The following is a 16,616-nucleotide window of genomic DNA, read 5'->3' on the forward strand; positions in this document are numbered from 1 at the left end:
TTCATTTGATCTAGCTTGCTAATATCTATAACGTAAATATTATCTGTATCTGACAAGTATGGGTTTTTTTTTAATCTACTCAGTTTCAGTTGTAAATTCCGTCAAAATTATTATTTTAAATTTCCTAGACTTGTATATTCACTATCAAACTGAGACACTCTGCATTGATCTATACATGTACTTATATAATTTTTTTCGATATTTACATACTCAAATAAAAGTATAAATCATTGCAAAAAAATATTTTGAACTTGAATAAAACTCTTTTTAATGATATACAACTGAATATAAAAGTATTTTTTAGTTAAATACAACATAAATGATATCAAATAAGTATTATTGTTTTTTTTTTTCTATAATTGAACACGTTATTTTTTAACGGTAACATTATCTGCATTCCGATATTCTATCTTTATCTTCTATCTAACTTTTCAAACTATTTCGCAATTTCTAACAGATGATAATCTTATATAAATATCTTTAAATACTTGTGTTAACTTCCTCAATCAGAATGAGTATATACATCTACCTGTCTTACAGTCTATTAACAGATACCCCCAAAATTTCCAAACATTTTTCTTGTAAAAAATACAAACGATATAATATGTATAGTTTTCAAGGAAACCTTAACAGTAGTGAAAGAAAACAAAATAGCAAAGGATAGATTACTATTTACGTCATAATTATTTAGGTGTTTGTTGATTAGTATTTGATATGTTCATATTTGATCAACAAAGAATGTCTGATATAATTTTCATATTTATAACATTTGTCATTTCAATTTTTCAATTAATCAGGAGATTACTGGCTCAAAGTGTCAACAAATAATTTATAACTTTTAAAATAAGATGCCTTATACAATTTGGTCTTGTCCTCTTCCTTTTTTTCATTAGCATCTACCATAATTGCCTGCTGTGACAAACTTATCTTAAGTAGTATATTGTATATACTTAACAGTCGGATGAAATAAATACATGTACTTATCTTACTTTCTCTTGATACTTACTTCCTGAAATAAACAAAACAGATATATCTTCACTAACAAGGATAGTAAACAGATCTTTTGTTTTATCAAATGAAAGCAGCAATGATATACAAAGATCATAGTTTCCTAATACGTATTCATTTATATAATGACGAAAAAGAGATAAATTTTTAATAGAATGGAGGCTTATAGTATTACTCAACAAAAGAAAAAAAGCTTCAGTATCTGACATTGAAGTGGTTAGCTTATGTCATGACTGGTTACATATATCTCTCATCGATAGTATTATCAGAACATACATTGCTGAGAATGTTAACAAATGGTGTCTTAATGACATAGACGTTCATTTTAGCTGGTGAAATGCTATGTTAACATTCATTTATAAACTGTAAGAATTTGATCATGATCATATATGAACAATTTTGATATTAATTTTCTTTTTAATTTTTGTCATTTTCATTTGATCTAGCTTAGTAATATCTATAAGGTAAATATTATCTGTATCTGACAAGTATGGGTTTTTTTTTAATCAACTCAGTCTCAGTTGTAAATTCCGTCAAAATTATTGTTTTAAATTTCCTAGACTTGTATATTCTCTATCAAACTGAGACACTCTGCATTGATATTTACATGTACTTATATAATTTTTTTCGATATTTACATACTCAAATAAAGGTATAAATCATTGCAAAAAAATATTTTGAACTTGAATAAAACTCTTTTTAATGATATACAACTGAATATAAAAGTATTTTTAGTTAAATACAACATAAATAATATCAAATAAGTATTATTGTTTTTTTTTTCTATAATTGAACACGTTATTTTTTAACGGTAACATTATCTGCATTCCGATATTCTATCTTTATCTTCTATCTAACTTTTCAAACTATTTCGCAATTTCTAACAGATGATAATCTTATATAAATATCTTTAAATACTTGTGTTAACTTCCTCAATCTGAATGAGTATATACATCTACCTGTCTTACAGTCTATTAACAGATACCCCCAAAATTTCCAAACATTTTTCTTGTAAAAAATACAAACGATATAATATGTATAGTTTTCAAGGAAACCTTAACAGTAGTGAAAGAAAACAAAATAGCAAAGGATAGATTACTATTTACGTCATAATTATTTAGGTGTTTGTTGATTAGTATTTGATATGTTCATATTTGATCAACAAAGAATGTCTGATATAATTTTCATATTTATAACATTTGTCATTTCAATTTTTCAATTAATCAGGAGATTACTGGCTCAAAGTGTCAACTAATAATTTATAACTTTTAAAATAAGATGCCTTATACAATTTGGTCTTTGTCCTCTTCCTTTTTTTCATTAGCATCTATCATAATTGCCTGCTGTAACAAACTTATCTTAAGTAGTATATTGTATGTACTTAACAGTCGGATGAAATAAATACATGTACTTCTCTTACTTTCTCTTGATACTTACAAACTGAAATAAACAAAACAGATATATCTTCACTAACACGGATAGTAAACAGATCTTTTGTTTTATCAAATGAAAGCAGCAATGATATACAAAGATCATAGTTTCCTAATACGTATTCATTTATATAATGACGAAAAAGAGATAAATTTTTAATAGAATGGAGGCTTATAGTATTACTCAACAAAAGAAAAAAAAGCCTCAGTATCTGACATTGAAGTGCTTAGCTTAAATCATGACTGGTTACATATATCTCTCATCGATAGTATTATCAGAACATACATTGCTGAGAATGTTAACAAATGGTGTCTTAATGACATAGAAGTTCATTTTAGCTGGTGAAATGCTATGTTAACATTCATTTATAAACTGTCAGAATTTGATCATGATCATATATGAACAATTTTGTTATTAATTTTCTTTTTAATTTTTATCATTTTCATTTGATCTACCTTGCTAATATCTATAACGTAAATATTATCTGTATCTGAGAAGTATGGGTTTTTTTTTAATCAACTCAGTCTCAGTTGTAAATTCCGTCAAAATTATTGTTTTAAATTTCCTAGACTTGTATATTCACTATCAAACTGAGACACTCTGCATTGATCTATACATGTAGTTATATAATTTTTTTTCGATATTTACATACTCAAATAAAAGTATAAATCATTGCAAACAAATATTTTGAACTTGAATAAAACTCTTTTTAATGATATACAACTGAATATAAAAGTATTTTTAGTTAAATACAACATAAATAATATCAAATAAGTATTATTGTTTTGTTTTGTTTTTTTTTTTCTCTCTCTTTTTTCTACAATTTCTAAATATCTTTAAATACTTTTGTTAACCTACTCGGTCTGAATGAGATATATCTTCACTAACACGGATAGTAAACAGATCTTTTGTTTTATCAAATGAAAGCAGCAATGATATACAAAGATTATAGTTTCCTAATACGTATTCATTTATATAATGACGAAAAAGAGATAAATTTTTAATAGAATGAAGGCTTATAGTATTACTCAACAAAAGAAAAAAAGCCTCAGTATCTGACATTGAAGTGGTTAGCTTATGTCATGACTGGTTACATGTATCTCTCATCGATAGTATTATCAGAACATACATTGTTGAAAATGTCAACAAATAGTGTCTTAATGACATAGAAGTTCATTTTAGCTGGTCAAATGCTATGTTAACATACATTTCCAAACTATAAGAATTTGATCATGATCATATATGAACAATTTTGTTATCAATTTTCTTTCTAATTTTTATCATTTTCATTTGATCTACCTTGCTAATATCTATAACGTAAATATTATCTGTATCTGAGAAGTATGGGTTTTTTTTTTTAATCTACTCAGTCTCAGTTGTAAATTCCGTCAAAATTATTGTTTTAAATTTCCTAGACTTGTATATTCTCTATCAAACTGAGACACTCTGCATTGATATTTACATGTACTTATATAATTTTTTTCGATATTTACATACTCAAATAAAGGTATAAATCATTGCAAAAAAATATTTTGAACTTGAATAAAACTCTTTTTAATGATATACAACTGAATATAAAAGTATTTTTAGTTAAATACAACATAAATAATATCAAATAAGTATTATTGTTTTTTTTTTCTATAATTGAACACGTTATTTTTTAACGGTAACATAATCTGCATTCCGATATTCTATCTTTATCTTCTATCTAACTTTTCAAGCTATTTCGCAATTTCTAACTGATGATAATCTTATATAAATATCTTTAAATACTTTTGTTAACTTACTCGGTCTGAATGAGTATATACATCTACCTGTCTTACAGTCTATTAACAGATACCCCCAAAATTTCCAAACATTTTTGTTGTAAAAAATACAAACGATATAATATGTATAGTTTTCAAGGAAACCTTAATAGTAGTGAAAGAAAACAAAATAGCAAAGGATAGATTACTATTTACATCATAATTATTTAGGTGTTTGTTGATTAGTATTTGATATGTTCATATTTGATCAACAAAGAATGTCTGATATAATTTTCATATTTATAACATTTGTCATTTCAATTTTTCAATTAATCAGGAGATTACTGGCTCAAAGTGTCAACTAATAATTTATAACTTTTCAAATAAGATGCCTTATACAATTTGGTCTTTGTCCTCTTCCTTTTTTTCATTAGCATCTATCATAATTGCCTGCTGTAACAAACTTATCTTAAGTAGTATATTGTATATACTTAACAGTCGGATGAAATAAATACATGTACTTATCTTACTTTCTCTTGATACTTACGCCCTGAAATAAACAAAACAGATATATCTTCACTAACAAGGATAGTAAACAGATCTTTTGTTTTATCAAATGAAAGCAGCAATGATATACAAAGATTATAGTTTCCTAATACGTATTCATTTATATAATGACGAAAAAGAGATAAATTTTTAATAGAATGGAGGCTTATAGTATTTCTCAACAAAAGAAATAAAAAGCCTCAGTATCTGACATTGAAGTGGTTAGCTTATGTCATGACTGGTTACATATATCTCTCATCGATAGTATTATCAGAACATACATTGTTGAGAATGTTAACAAATGGTGTCTTAATGACATAGAAGTTCATTTTAGCTGGTGAAATGCTATGTTAACATTCATTTATAAACTGTAAGAATTTTATCATGATCATATATAAACAATTTTGTTATTAATTTTCTTTTTAATTTTTGTCATTTTCATTTGATCTAGCTTAGTAATATCTATAACGTAAATATTATCTGTATCTGACAAGTATGGGTTTTTTTTTAATCAACTCAGTCTCAGTTGTAAATTCCGTCAAAATTATTGTTTTAAATTTCCTAGACTTGTATATTCTCTATCAAACTGAGACACTCTGCATTGATATTTACATGTACTTATATAATTTTTTTCGATATTTACATACTCAAATAAAAGTATAAATCATTGCAAAAAAATATTTTGAACTTGAATAAAACTCTTTTTAATGATATACAACTGAATATAAAAGTATTTTTTAGTTAAATACAACATAAATAATATCAAATAAGTATTATTGTTTTTAGTTTTTTTTTTTTTTTTCTCTCTCTCTTTTTTCTATAATTGAACACGTTATTTTTTTAACGGTAACATTATCTGCATTCCGATATTCTATCTTTATCTTCTATCTAACTTTTCAAGCTATTTCGCAATTTCTAACAGATGATAATCTTATATAAATATCTTTAAATACTTTTGTTAACTTACTCGGTCTGAATGAGTATATGCATCTACCTGTCTTACAGTCTATTAACAGATACCCCCAAAATTTCCAAACATTTTTCTTGTAAAAAATACAAACGATATAATATGTATAGTTTTCAAGGAAACCTTAACAGTAGTGAAAGGAAACAAAATAGCAAAGGATAGAATACTATTTACGTCATAATTATTTAGGTGTTTGTTGATTAGTATTTGATATGTTCATATTTGATCAACAAAGAATGTCTGATATCATTTTCATATTTATAACATTTGTCATTTCAATTTTTCAATTAATCAGGAGATTACTGGCTCAAAGTGTCAACAAATAATTTATAACTTTTAAAATAAGATGCCTTATACAATTTGGTCTTTATCCTCTTCCTTTTTTTCATTAGCATCTATCATAATTGCCTGCTGTCACAAACTTATCTTAAGTAGTATATTGTATATACTTAACAGTCGGATGAAATAAATACATGTACTTATCTTACTTTCTCTTGATACTTACAAACTGAAATAAACAAAACAGATATATCTTCACTAACAAGGATAGTAAACAGATCTTTTGTTTTATCAAATGAAAGCAGCAATGATATACAAAGATTATAGTTTCCTAATACGTATTCATTTATATAATGACGAAAAAGAGATAAATTTTTAATAGAATGGAGGCTTATAGTATTACTCAACAAAAGAAAAAAAGCCTCAGCAGCTGACATTGAAGTTGTTAGCTTTTGTCATGACTGGTTACATGTATCTCTCATCGATAGTATTATCAGAACATACATTGTTGAGAATGTCAACAAATAGTGTCTTAATGACATAGAAGTTCATTTTAGCTGGTGAAATGCTATGTTAACATACATTTATAAACTGTCGGAATGTGATCGTGCTCATATATAAACAATTTTGTTATTAATTTTCTTTTTAATTTTTATCATTTTCATTTGATCTAGCTTGCTAATATCTATAACGTAAATATTATCTGTATCTGACAAGTATGGGTTTTTTTTAATTAACTCAGTCTCAGTTGTAAATTCCGTCAAAATTATTGTTTTAAATTTCCTAGACTTGTATATTCTCTATCAATTTAAGACACTCTGCATTGATCTATACATGTACTTATATATTTTTTTCGATATTTACATACTCAAATAAAAGTATAAATCAATGCAAACAAATATTTTCCACTTGAATAAAACTCTTTTTAATGACATACAACTGAATATAAGAGTATTTTTAGTTATATACAACATAAATAATATCGAATATGTATCATTGTTTTGTTTTTTTTTTCTCTCTCTCTCTTTCTTCTATTATTGAACACGTTATTGTTTATATTGTTTAACGGTAACGTTTTCTGCATTCCGATATTCTATCTTTATCTTCTATCTAACTTTTCAAGCTATTTCGCAATTTCTAACTGATGATAATCTTATATAAATATCTTTAAATACTTTTGTTAACTTACTCGGTCTGAATGAGTATATACATCTACCTGTCTTACAGTCTATTAACAGATACCCCCAAAATTTCCAAACATTTTTGTTGTAAAAAATACAAACGATATAATATGTATAGTTTTCAAGGAAACCTTAATAGTAGTGAAAGAAAACAAAATAGCAAAGGATAGATTACTATTTACATCATAATTATTTAGGTGTTTGTTGATTAGTATTTGATATGTTCATATTTGATCAACAAAGAATGTCTGATATAATTTTCATATTTATAACATTTGTCATTTCAATTTTTCAATTAATCAGGAGATTACTGGCTCAAAGTGTCAACTAATAATTTATAACTTTTAAAATAAGATGCCTTATACAATTTGGTCTTTGTCCTCTTCCTTTTTTTCATTAGCATCTATCATAATTGCCTGCTGTAACAAACTTATCTTAAGTAGTATATTGTATATACTTAACAGTCGGATGAAATAAATACATGTACTTATCTTACTTTCTCTTGATACTTACAAACTGAAATAAACAAAACAGATATATCTTCACTAACAAGGATAGTAAACAGATCTTTTGTTTTATCAAATGAAAGCAGCAATGATATACAAAGATTATAGTTTCCTAATACGTATTCATTTATATAATGACGAAAAAGAGATAAATTTTTAATAGAATGGAGGCTTATAGTATTTCTCAACAAAAGAAATAAAAAGCCTCAGTATCTGACATTGAAGTGGTTAGCTTATGTCATGACTGGTTACATATATCTCTCATCGATAGTATTATCAGAACATACATTGTTGAGAATGTTAACAAATGGTGTCTTAATGACATAGAAGTTCATTTTAGCTGGTGAAATGCTATGTTAACATTCATTTATAAACTGTAAGAATTTTATCATGATCATATATAAACAATTTTGTTATTAATTTTCTTTTTAATTTTTGTCATTTTCATTTGATCTAGCTTAGTAATATCTATAACGTAAATATTATCTGTATCTGACAAGTATGGGTTTTTTTTTAATCAACTCAGTCTCAGTTGTAAATTCCGTCAAAATTATTGTTTTAAATTTCCTAGACTTGTATATTCTCTATCAAACTGAGACACTCTGCATTGATATTTACATGTACTTATATAATTTTTTTCGATATTTACATACTCAAATAAAAGTATAAATCATTGCAAAAAAATATTTTGAACTTGAATAAAACTCTTTTTAATGATATACAACTGAATATAAAAGTATTTTTTAGTTAATACAACATAAATAATATCAAATAAGTATTATTGTTTTTAGTTTTTTTTTTTTTTTTTCTCTCTCTTTTTTCTATAATTGAACACGTTATTTTTTTAACGGTAACATTATCTGCATTCCGATATTCTATCTTTATCTTCTATCTAACTTTTCAAGCTATTTCGCAATTTCTAACAGATGATAATCTTATATAAATATCTTTAAATACTTTTGTTAACTTACTCGGTCTGAATGAGTATATGCACCTACCTGTCTTACAGTCTATTAACAGATACCCCCAAAATTTCCAAACATTTTTCTTGTAAAAAATACAAACGATATAATATGTATAGTTTTCAAGGAAACCTTAACAGTAGTGAAAGGAAACAAAATAGCAAAGGATAGAATACTATTTACGTCATAATTATTTAGGTGTTTGTTGATTAGTATTTGATATGTTCATATTTGATCAACAAAGAATGTCTGATATCATTTTCATATTTATAACATTTGTCATTTCAATTTTTCAATTAATCAGGAGATTACTGGCTCAAAGTGTCAACAAATAATTTATAACTTTTAAAATAAGATGCCTTATACAATTTGGTCTTTATCCTCTTCCTTTTTTTCATTAGCATCTATCATAATTGCCTGCTGTCACAAACTTATCTTAAGTAGTATATTGTATATACTTAACAGTCGGATGAAATAAATACATGTACTTATCTTACTTTCTCTTGATACTTACAAACTGAAATAAACAAAACAGATATATCTTCACTAACAAGGATAGTAAACAGATCTTTTGTTTTATCAAATGAAAGCAGCAATGATATACAAAGATTATAGTTTCCTAATACGTATTCATTTATATAATGACGAAAAAGAGATAAATTTTTAATAGAATGGAGGCTTATAGTATTACTCAACAAAAGAAAAAAAGCCTCAGTATCTGACATTGAAGTTGTTAGCTTTTGTCATGACTGGTTACATGTATCTCTCATCGATAGTATTATCAGAACATACATTGTTGAGAATGTCAACAAATAGTGTCTTAATGACATAGAAGTTCATTTTAGCTGGTGAAATGCTATGTTAACATACATTTATAAACTGTCAGAATGTGATCGTGATCATATATAAACAATTTTGTTATTAATTTTCTTTTTAATTTTTATCATTTTCATTTGATCTAGCTTCCTAATATCTATAACGTAAATATTATCTGTATCTGACAAGTATGGGTTTTTTTTAATTAACTCAGTCTCAGTTGTAAATTCCGTCAAAATTATTGTTTTAAATTTCCTAGACTTGTATATTCTCTATCAATTTAAGACACTCTGCATTGATCTATACATGTACTTATATATTTTTTTCGATATTTACATACTCAAATAAAAGTATAAATCAATGCAAACAAATATTTTCCACTTGAATAAAACACTTTTTAATGACATACAACTGAATATAAGAGTATTTTTAGTTATATACAACATAAATAATATCGAATATGTATCATTGTTTTGTTTTTTTTTTTTTTTTTTTCTCTCTCTCTCTCTTTTTTCTATTATTGAACACGTTATTGTTTATATTGTTTAACGGTAACGTTTTCTGCATTCCGATATTCTATCTTTATCTTCTATCTAACTTTTCAAGCTATTTCGGAATTTCTAACAGATGATAATCTTATATAAATATCTTAAATACTTGTGTTAACTTCCTCAGTCTGAATGAGTATATATATCTACCTGTCTTATAGTCTATTAACAGATACCCCCAAAATTTCCAAACATTTTTGTTGTAAAAAATACAAACGATATAATATGTATAGTTTTCAAGGAAACCTTAACAGTAGTGAAAGAAAACAAAATAGCAAAGGATAGAATACTATTTACGTCATAATTATTTAGGTGTTTGTTGATTAGTATTTGATATGTTCATATTTGATCAACAAAGAATGTCTGATATAATTTTCATATTTATAACATTTGTCATTTCAATTTGTCAATTAATCAGGAGATTACTGGCTCATAGTGTCAACAAATAATTTATAACTTTTAAAATAAGATGCCTTATACAATTTGGTCTTTATCCTCTTCCTTTTTTTCATTAGCATCTATCATAATTGCCTGCTGTCACAAACTTATCTTAAGTAGTATATTGTATATACTTAACAGTCGGATGAAATAAATACATGTACTTATCTTACTTTCTCTTGATACTTACTCCCTGAAATAAACAAAACAGATATATCTTCACTAACAAGGATAGTAAACAGATCTTTTGTTTTATCAAATGAAAGCAGCAATGATATACAAAGATTATAGTTTCCTAATACGTATTCATTTATATAATGACGAAAAAGAGATAAATGTTTAATAGAATGGAGGCTTATAGTATTACTCAACAAAAGAAAAAAAGCCTCAGTATCTGACATTGAAGTTGTTAGCTTTTGTCATGACTGGTTACATGTATCTCTCATCGATAGTATTATCAGAACATACATTGTTGAGAATGTCAACAAATAGTGTCTTAATGACATAGAAGTTCATTTTAGCTGGTGAAATGCTATGTTAACATACATTTATAAACTGTCAGAATGTGATCGTGATCATATATAAACAATTTTGTTATTAATTTTCTTTTTAATTTTTATCATTTTCATTTGATCTAGCTTGCTAATATCTATAACGTAAATATTATCTGTATCTGACAAGTATGGGTTTTTTTTAATTAACTCAGTCTCAGTTGTAAATTCCGTCAAAATTATTGTTTTAAATTTCCTAGACTTGTATATTCTCTATCAATTTAAGACACTCTGCATTGATCTATACATGTACTTATATATTTTTTTCGATATTTACATACTCAAATAAAAGTATAAATCAATGCAAACAAATATTTTCCACTTGAATAAAACTCTTTTTAATGACATACAACTGAATATAAGAGTATTTTTAGTTATATACAACATAAATAATATCGAATATGTATCATTGTTTTGTTTTTTTTTTTCTCTCTCTCTCTCTTTTTTCTATTATTGAACACGTTATTGTTTATATTGTTTAACGGTAACGTTTTCTGCATTCCGATATTCTATCTTTATCTTCTATCTAACTTTTCAAGCTATTTCGGAATTTCTAACAGATGATAATCTTATATAAATATCTTAAATACTTGTGTTAACTTCCTCAGTCTGAATGAGTATATATATCTACCTGTCTTATAGTCTATTAACAGATACCCCCAAAATTTCCAAACATTTTTGTTGTAAAAAATACAAACGATATAATATGTATAGTTTTCAAGGAAACCTTAACAGTAGTGAAAGGAAACAAAATAGCAAAGGATAGAATACTATTTACGTCATAATTATTTAGGTGTTTGTTGATTAGTATTTGATATGTTCATATTTGATCAACAAAGAATGTCTGATATAATTTTCATATTTATAACATTTGTCATTTCAATTTTTCAATTAATCAGGAGATTACTGGCTCATAGTGTCAACTAATAATTTATAACTTTTAAAATAAGATGCCTTACACAATTTGGTCTTTGTCTTCTTCCTTTTTTTTCATTAGCATCTATCATAATTGCCTGCTGTCACAAACTTATCTTAAGTAGTATATTGTATATACTTAACAGTCGGATGAAATAAATACATGTACTTATCTTACTTTCTCTTGATACTTACTCCCTGAAATAAACAAAACAGATATATCTTCACTAACAAGGATAGTAAACAGATCTTTTGTTTTATCAAATGAAAGCAGCAATGATATACAAAGATTATAGTTTCCTAATACGTATTCATTTATATAATGACGAAAAAGAGATAAATTTTTAATAGAATGGAGGCTTATAGTATTCCTCAACAAAAGAAATAAAAATCCTCAGTATCTGACATTGAAGTGGTTAGCTTATGTCATGACTGGTTACATATATCTCTCATCGATAGTATTATCAGAACATACATTGTTGAGAATGTTAACAAATGGTGTCTTAATGACATAGAAGTTCATTTTAGCTGGTGAAATGCTATGTTAACATTCATTTATAAACTGTTAGAATTTTATCATGATCATATATGAACAATTTTGTTATTAATTTTCTTTTTAATTTTTGTCATTTTCATTTGATCTAGCTTAGTAATATCTATAACGTAAATATTATCTGTATCTGACAAGTATGGGTTTTTTTTTAATCAACTCAGTCGAAGTTGTAAATTCCGTCAAAATTATTGTTTTAAATTTCCTAGACTTGTATATTCTCTATCAAACTGAGACACTCTGCATTGATATTTACATGTACTTATATAATTTTTTTCGATATTTACATACTCAAATAAAAGTATAAATCATTCCAAAAAAATATTTTGAACTTGAATAAAACTCTTTTTAATGATATACAACTGAATATAAAAGTATTTTTTAGTTGTATACAACATAAATAATATCAAATATGTATCATTGTTTTTTTTGTTTTTTTTTTTTTTTTTTTTTTCTCTCTCTCTTTTTTCTCTAATTGAACACGTTATTGTTTATATTGTTTAACGGTAACATTATCTGCATTCCGATATTCTATCTTTATCTTCTATCTAACTTTTCAAGCTATTTCGCAATTTCTAACAGATGATAATCTTATATAAATATCTTTAAATACTTGTGTTAACTTCCTCAGTCTGAATGAGTATATACATCTACCTGTCTTACAGTCTATTAACAGATACCCCCAAAATTTCCAAACATTTTTTTGTAAAAAATACAAACGATATAATATGTATAGTTTTCAAAGAAACCTTAACAGTAGTGAAAGGAAACAAAATAGCAAAGGATAGAATACTATTTACGTCATAATTATTTAGGTGTTTGTTGATTAGTATTTGATATGTTCATATTTGATCAACAAAGAATATCTGTTATAATTTTCATATTTTTAACATTTGTCATTTCAATTTTTCTATTAATCAGGAGTTACTGGCTCAAAGTGTCAACAAATAATTCATAACTTTTAAAATAAGATGCCTTATGCAATTTGGTCTTTGTCCTCCTCCTTCTTTGTCATTTGCCTCTATCATAATTGCCTGCTGTAACAAACTTATTCTTAGTAGTATATTGTATATACTTAACTTTCGGATGAAATAAATACATGTACTTATCTTACTTTCTCTTGATACTTACACCCTGAAAGAAACAAAACAGATATATCTTCACTAACAAGGATAGAAAACAGATCTTATATTTATCAAATGAAAGCAGCAATGATATACAAATATTATAGTTTCTTGAGTACACAATACATACTCATTTATATAATGACGAAAAAGAGATACTTTTGTTATAAAATGGAGGCTTATAATACTAAAGAAAAGGAAGAAAGCCTCAGTATCTGACATTGACATGGTAAGCTAATGTCATGACATGTATCTGTCATCAATAATCTTAACAGAACATGAATTGCTCTGGATTTTAATAAATATTGACATAGAGGTTCATTTTAGCTGGTGAAATGCAATGTTAACATACATTTATAAACTGTTAGAAGTTCATTTTAGCTGGTGAAATGCAATGTTAACATACATTTATAAACTGTTAGAAATTGAGACTGATCTTTTATGAACAGGTTTGCTTTTACTTTTTTTTTGGATCGTTATGATGTATCCATCTGCGCCATGAAAACTGAAAACTGAATTATTCAACGGGTCATAGTTTCCCTTTCTTCGTTTGTCTACCCCGGACTTGACTTTGTATGAACAACTCGGCGAGTGTTTCTAGAAAAGCAGCGGACGCTTACCCTGCTGGTGCACCTGGTCCATCCTCCAAGTTTCTAATGGAGTCCGAGTTGCTCATTTGCTTTTTTTACTTTGTATGTTTGATGTTAGTTACTTTATGTTCTTTGTTGTGAATGTCTGTTTTCCATGTTTGGTCTTTGTCCCTGGATTACATTCTTTTGATTACCGCTATAACCTCGGTTCCTTGATTACTCTGTCAGAAGTGATTTATTTTCTGATTATAATTAATTTAGTTGAATTTGAAGGTATTCAATACTGTGTATGTTGTAAACATCTTCCTCTGTATAATTGGAAGATGATTTTGAATTATTTCTTACAAAGTATGAGGAATCTCTACCAAGAACAATATATTTGTATCTAGGTATACCATCTTCTTTAAAAAAAAAAAAAAAAAAACAACGATGTATAATGTTTTAAGTCAGGATAAATGTTAACTAAATCTGGTTTGTCTACCAGAGGGTGGTCAGTTCCCCACAACGCATTGTCTTTTAACGTCTTTACAAACTCGACTGGATTATTTGATGTCAAACCGAGTGTACTCTGCTGTTTGTAAATTCATTCATTTTTTTTTGTTTGTTTGTTAGGGTTTAACGTCCGAGAAGCAATATTTCAAATATATTCAGACGATGAACATGAAATGATGATGAAACGGGAAAAAAAGATGGGACACAAGGATAATAGGGTCGACAAATTTTGATTGCCACTAGAAAAAATGGGCGATGGTAAGGTCGGGCAATTTAGCCTCCTGTGGCGGAGCGCAAGGGTTGCTACTACTATCGAATACCACAGCAGGGTTCTTTAACGTGCGAGGAACGTGGCATCTTTCCCAACACGGTGCACCACTGTGGTTTGCGGTCAGGTTTTCCATATTATAGCCTGACAACCCCAGCATGTAACCAGAGGTACCCCTTTTCACCAACTGGGGCACACATCCCAGTTGCTCTGTGCAAAAAACGCCTAGCCCCCGGCTACGTTTCTGAGCACTATTTAGTCGCCTTTTACGACAAGCTTAGCGCTGCTGCAGGCCTATTCATTTGACACCCCGACCTGCACGGGGCACTTTTATTCATACATTTACCTCGAGAGTGCAATATGATATTTTAACCCACAAAAACATCTTTATGCTAAACAATATGTTAGAAAATTGAATATCACGTTAACTGCTTCTGGCCAATAGAAAAACAGTTATATAGAGCTATATGAAATAATATTGGTTATATTTATATGTGATCAATATAAGTTTGTTTTTATTATTTTCACGTTTTTGGAACTTCGAATTCTATTTCTTTTTTAAATACTATAATTTGACAAACAATTTCAAATTATTTCATGTCATCTGTAAGAAAAGAATATATATATAAGTCAGAATTTCCGGAGAAGAAACTATATGTCTTTCATACTTACGATTTTTACAAGGAAACATTTGATATACACATGTGAATTCGTGGGCCTAATATTCCTACATCATAATGGAAGCAGAAAAAAATGGGGAAGCTTACATTGCCTATGTGATTTTAACTGATGTCAATATACACTAATTTTCATTAATAAAAAAATTATAAACAGAACAAAATAAAAAAACAAACAAAACAAATACTGAATTCCACAACAAACAAGCAATCCTTGTTTATTTAAATAAGTTTATCAAACTGATTATGAGTACCTCTACACTACGTAACATGGTCTTATTGCTGTTTATTATTATTAATTTCTATTATTTATGTTTCATTTTTTACATTTACAACGACAATCCGAACAATACATTGTTTGGCAATAAACAGCTGGAGCACAACGCGGTAGTCGAACCCTCAACATATGAGGCTTGATACAGATTTGAATTGCGAATTGTGATTAAAACTTCACACAATTTATATTTTATCTACAATGGGAGTGACCAGAATCGAAAAAAAACATTTCAATATTATCGGGTAATTTGCAACTGACAGCTGCTAAGGATCGATAAACATTTATAATTAGGAAATGATTTAGGTGGAAAGTAATTTATGTGCCTTCAGAGATGCCGAGTTCAAGATGGAGATGAGTCACCGAAGATGGTATGCATGAATTGGAGGAACATACAGTAAATATATAGATAATAAGTTTCCCGAACATCCGATCTGATCTTTGACCGGTTTTGTAAATTGGTCATGCAGCGACAAATTCCTAATCAAGAAGAAAAGCATCATTACGAAATCTCAGACTTGGGTCATATGAAGCTAAAATCTTCGGACGTGGTCCATCTTAGCGCAGAATGAAAGAACAGAATCAAAAATTATTTGTAACATTGTTTTAGGATTTTAACGAAAGGAATCTTTATATTACCGAGAAATGACTGCTTCAAGGTTTTCGATATCACTAGGTCATACAAAAAATTGTCAACCAATCAAGGATTTCATTCTCATTTTCATACAGATGTACTTCTAAAGGATTA

At 27.2% G+C, this 16,616-nt stretch overlaps 1 protein-coding gene across 17 annotated transcripts in view; it reads right to left on the bottom strand.

Annotated features, from left to right (window-relative positions):
• The window catches only part of LOC148604626 (transcription intermediary factor 1-beta-like), a 293,163-nt gene that overhangs the window by 192,834 nt on the left and 83,713 nt on the right, over positions 1 to 16,616 (bottom strand). Inside the window, exon 4 of one of the 17 annotated variants that reach the window (XM_088550099.1) lies at positions 12,864 to 13,577. The exons of the other annotated variants lie outside the window; for them this stretch is intronic. Within the exon in view, the coding sequence (XP_088406225.1) occupies positions 13,571 to 13,577 (7 nt within the window). The 3' untranslated portion in view covers positions 12,864 to 13,570. Of the gene's footprint in view, positions 1 to 12,863; positions 13,578 to 16,616 lie in introns of those variants that run through there. 17 annotated transcript variants of the gene reach the window in all.

The sequence above is a fragment of the Perna viridis genome, chromosome 10, assembly GCF_037379345.1.
Source record: "Perna viridis isolate PV_CMFRI_1.1 ecotype Kerala chromosome 10, ASM3737934v1, whole genome shotgun sequence".
NCBI classification, from domain to species: domain Eukaryota; kingdom Metazoa; phylum Mollusca; class Bivalvia; order Mytilida; family Mytilidae; genus Perna; species Perna viridis.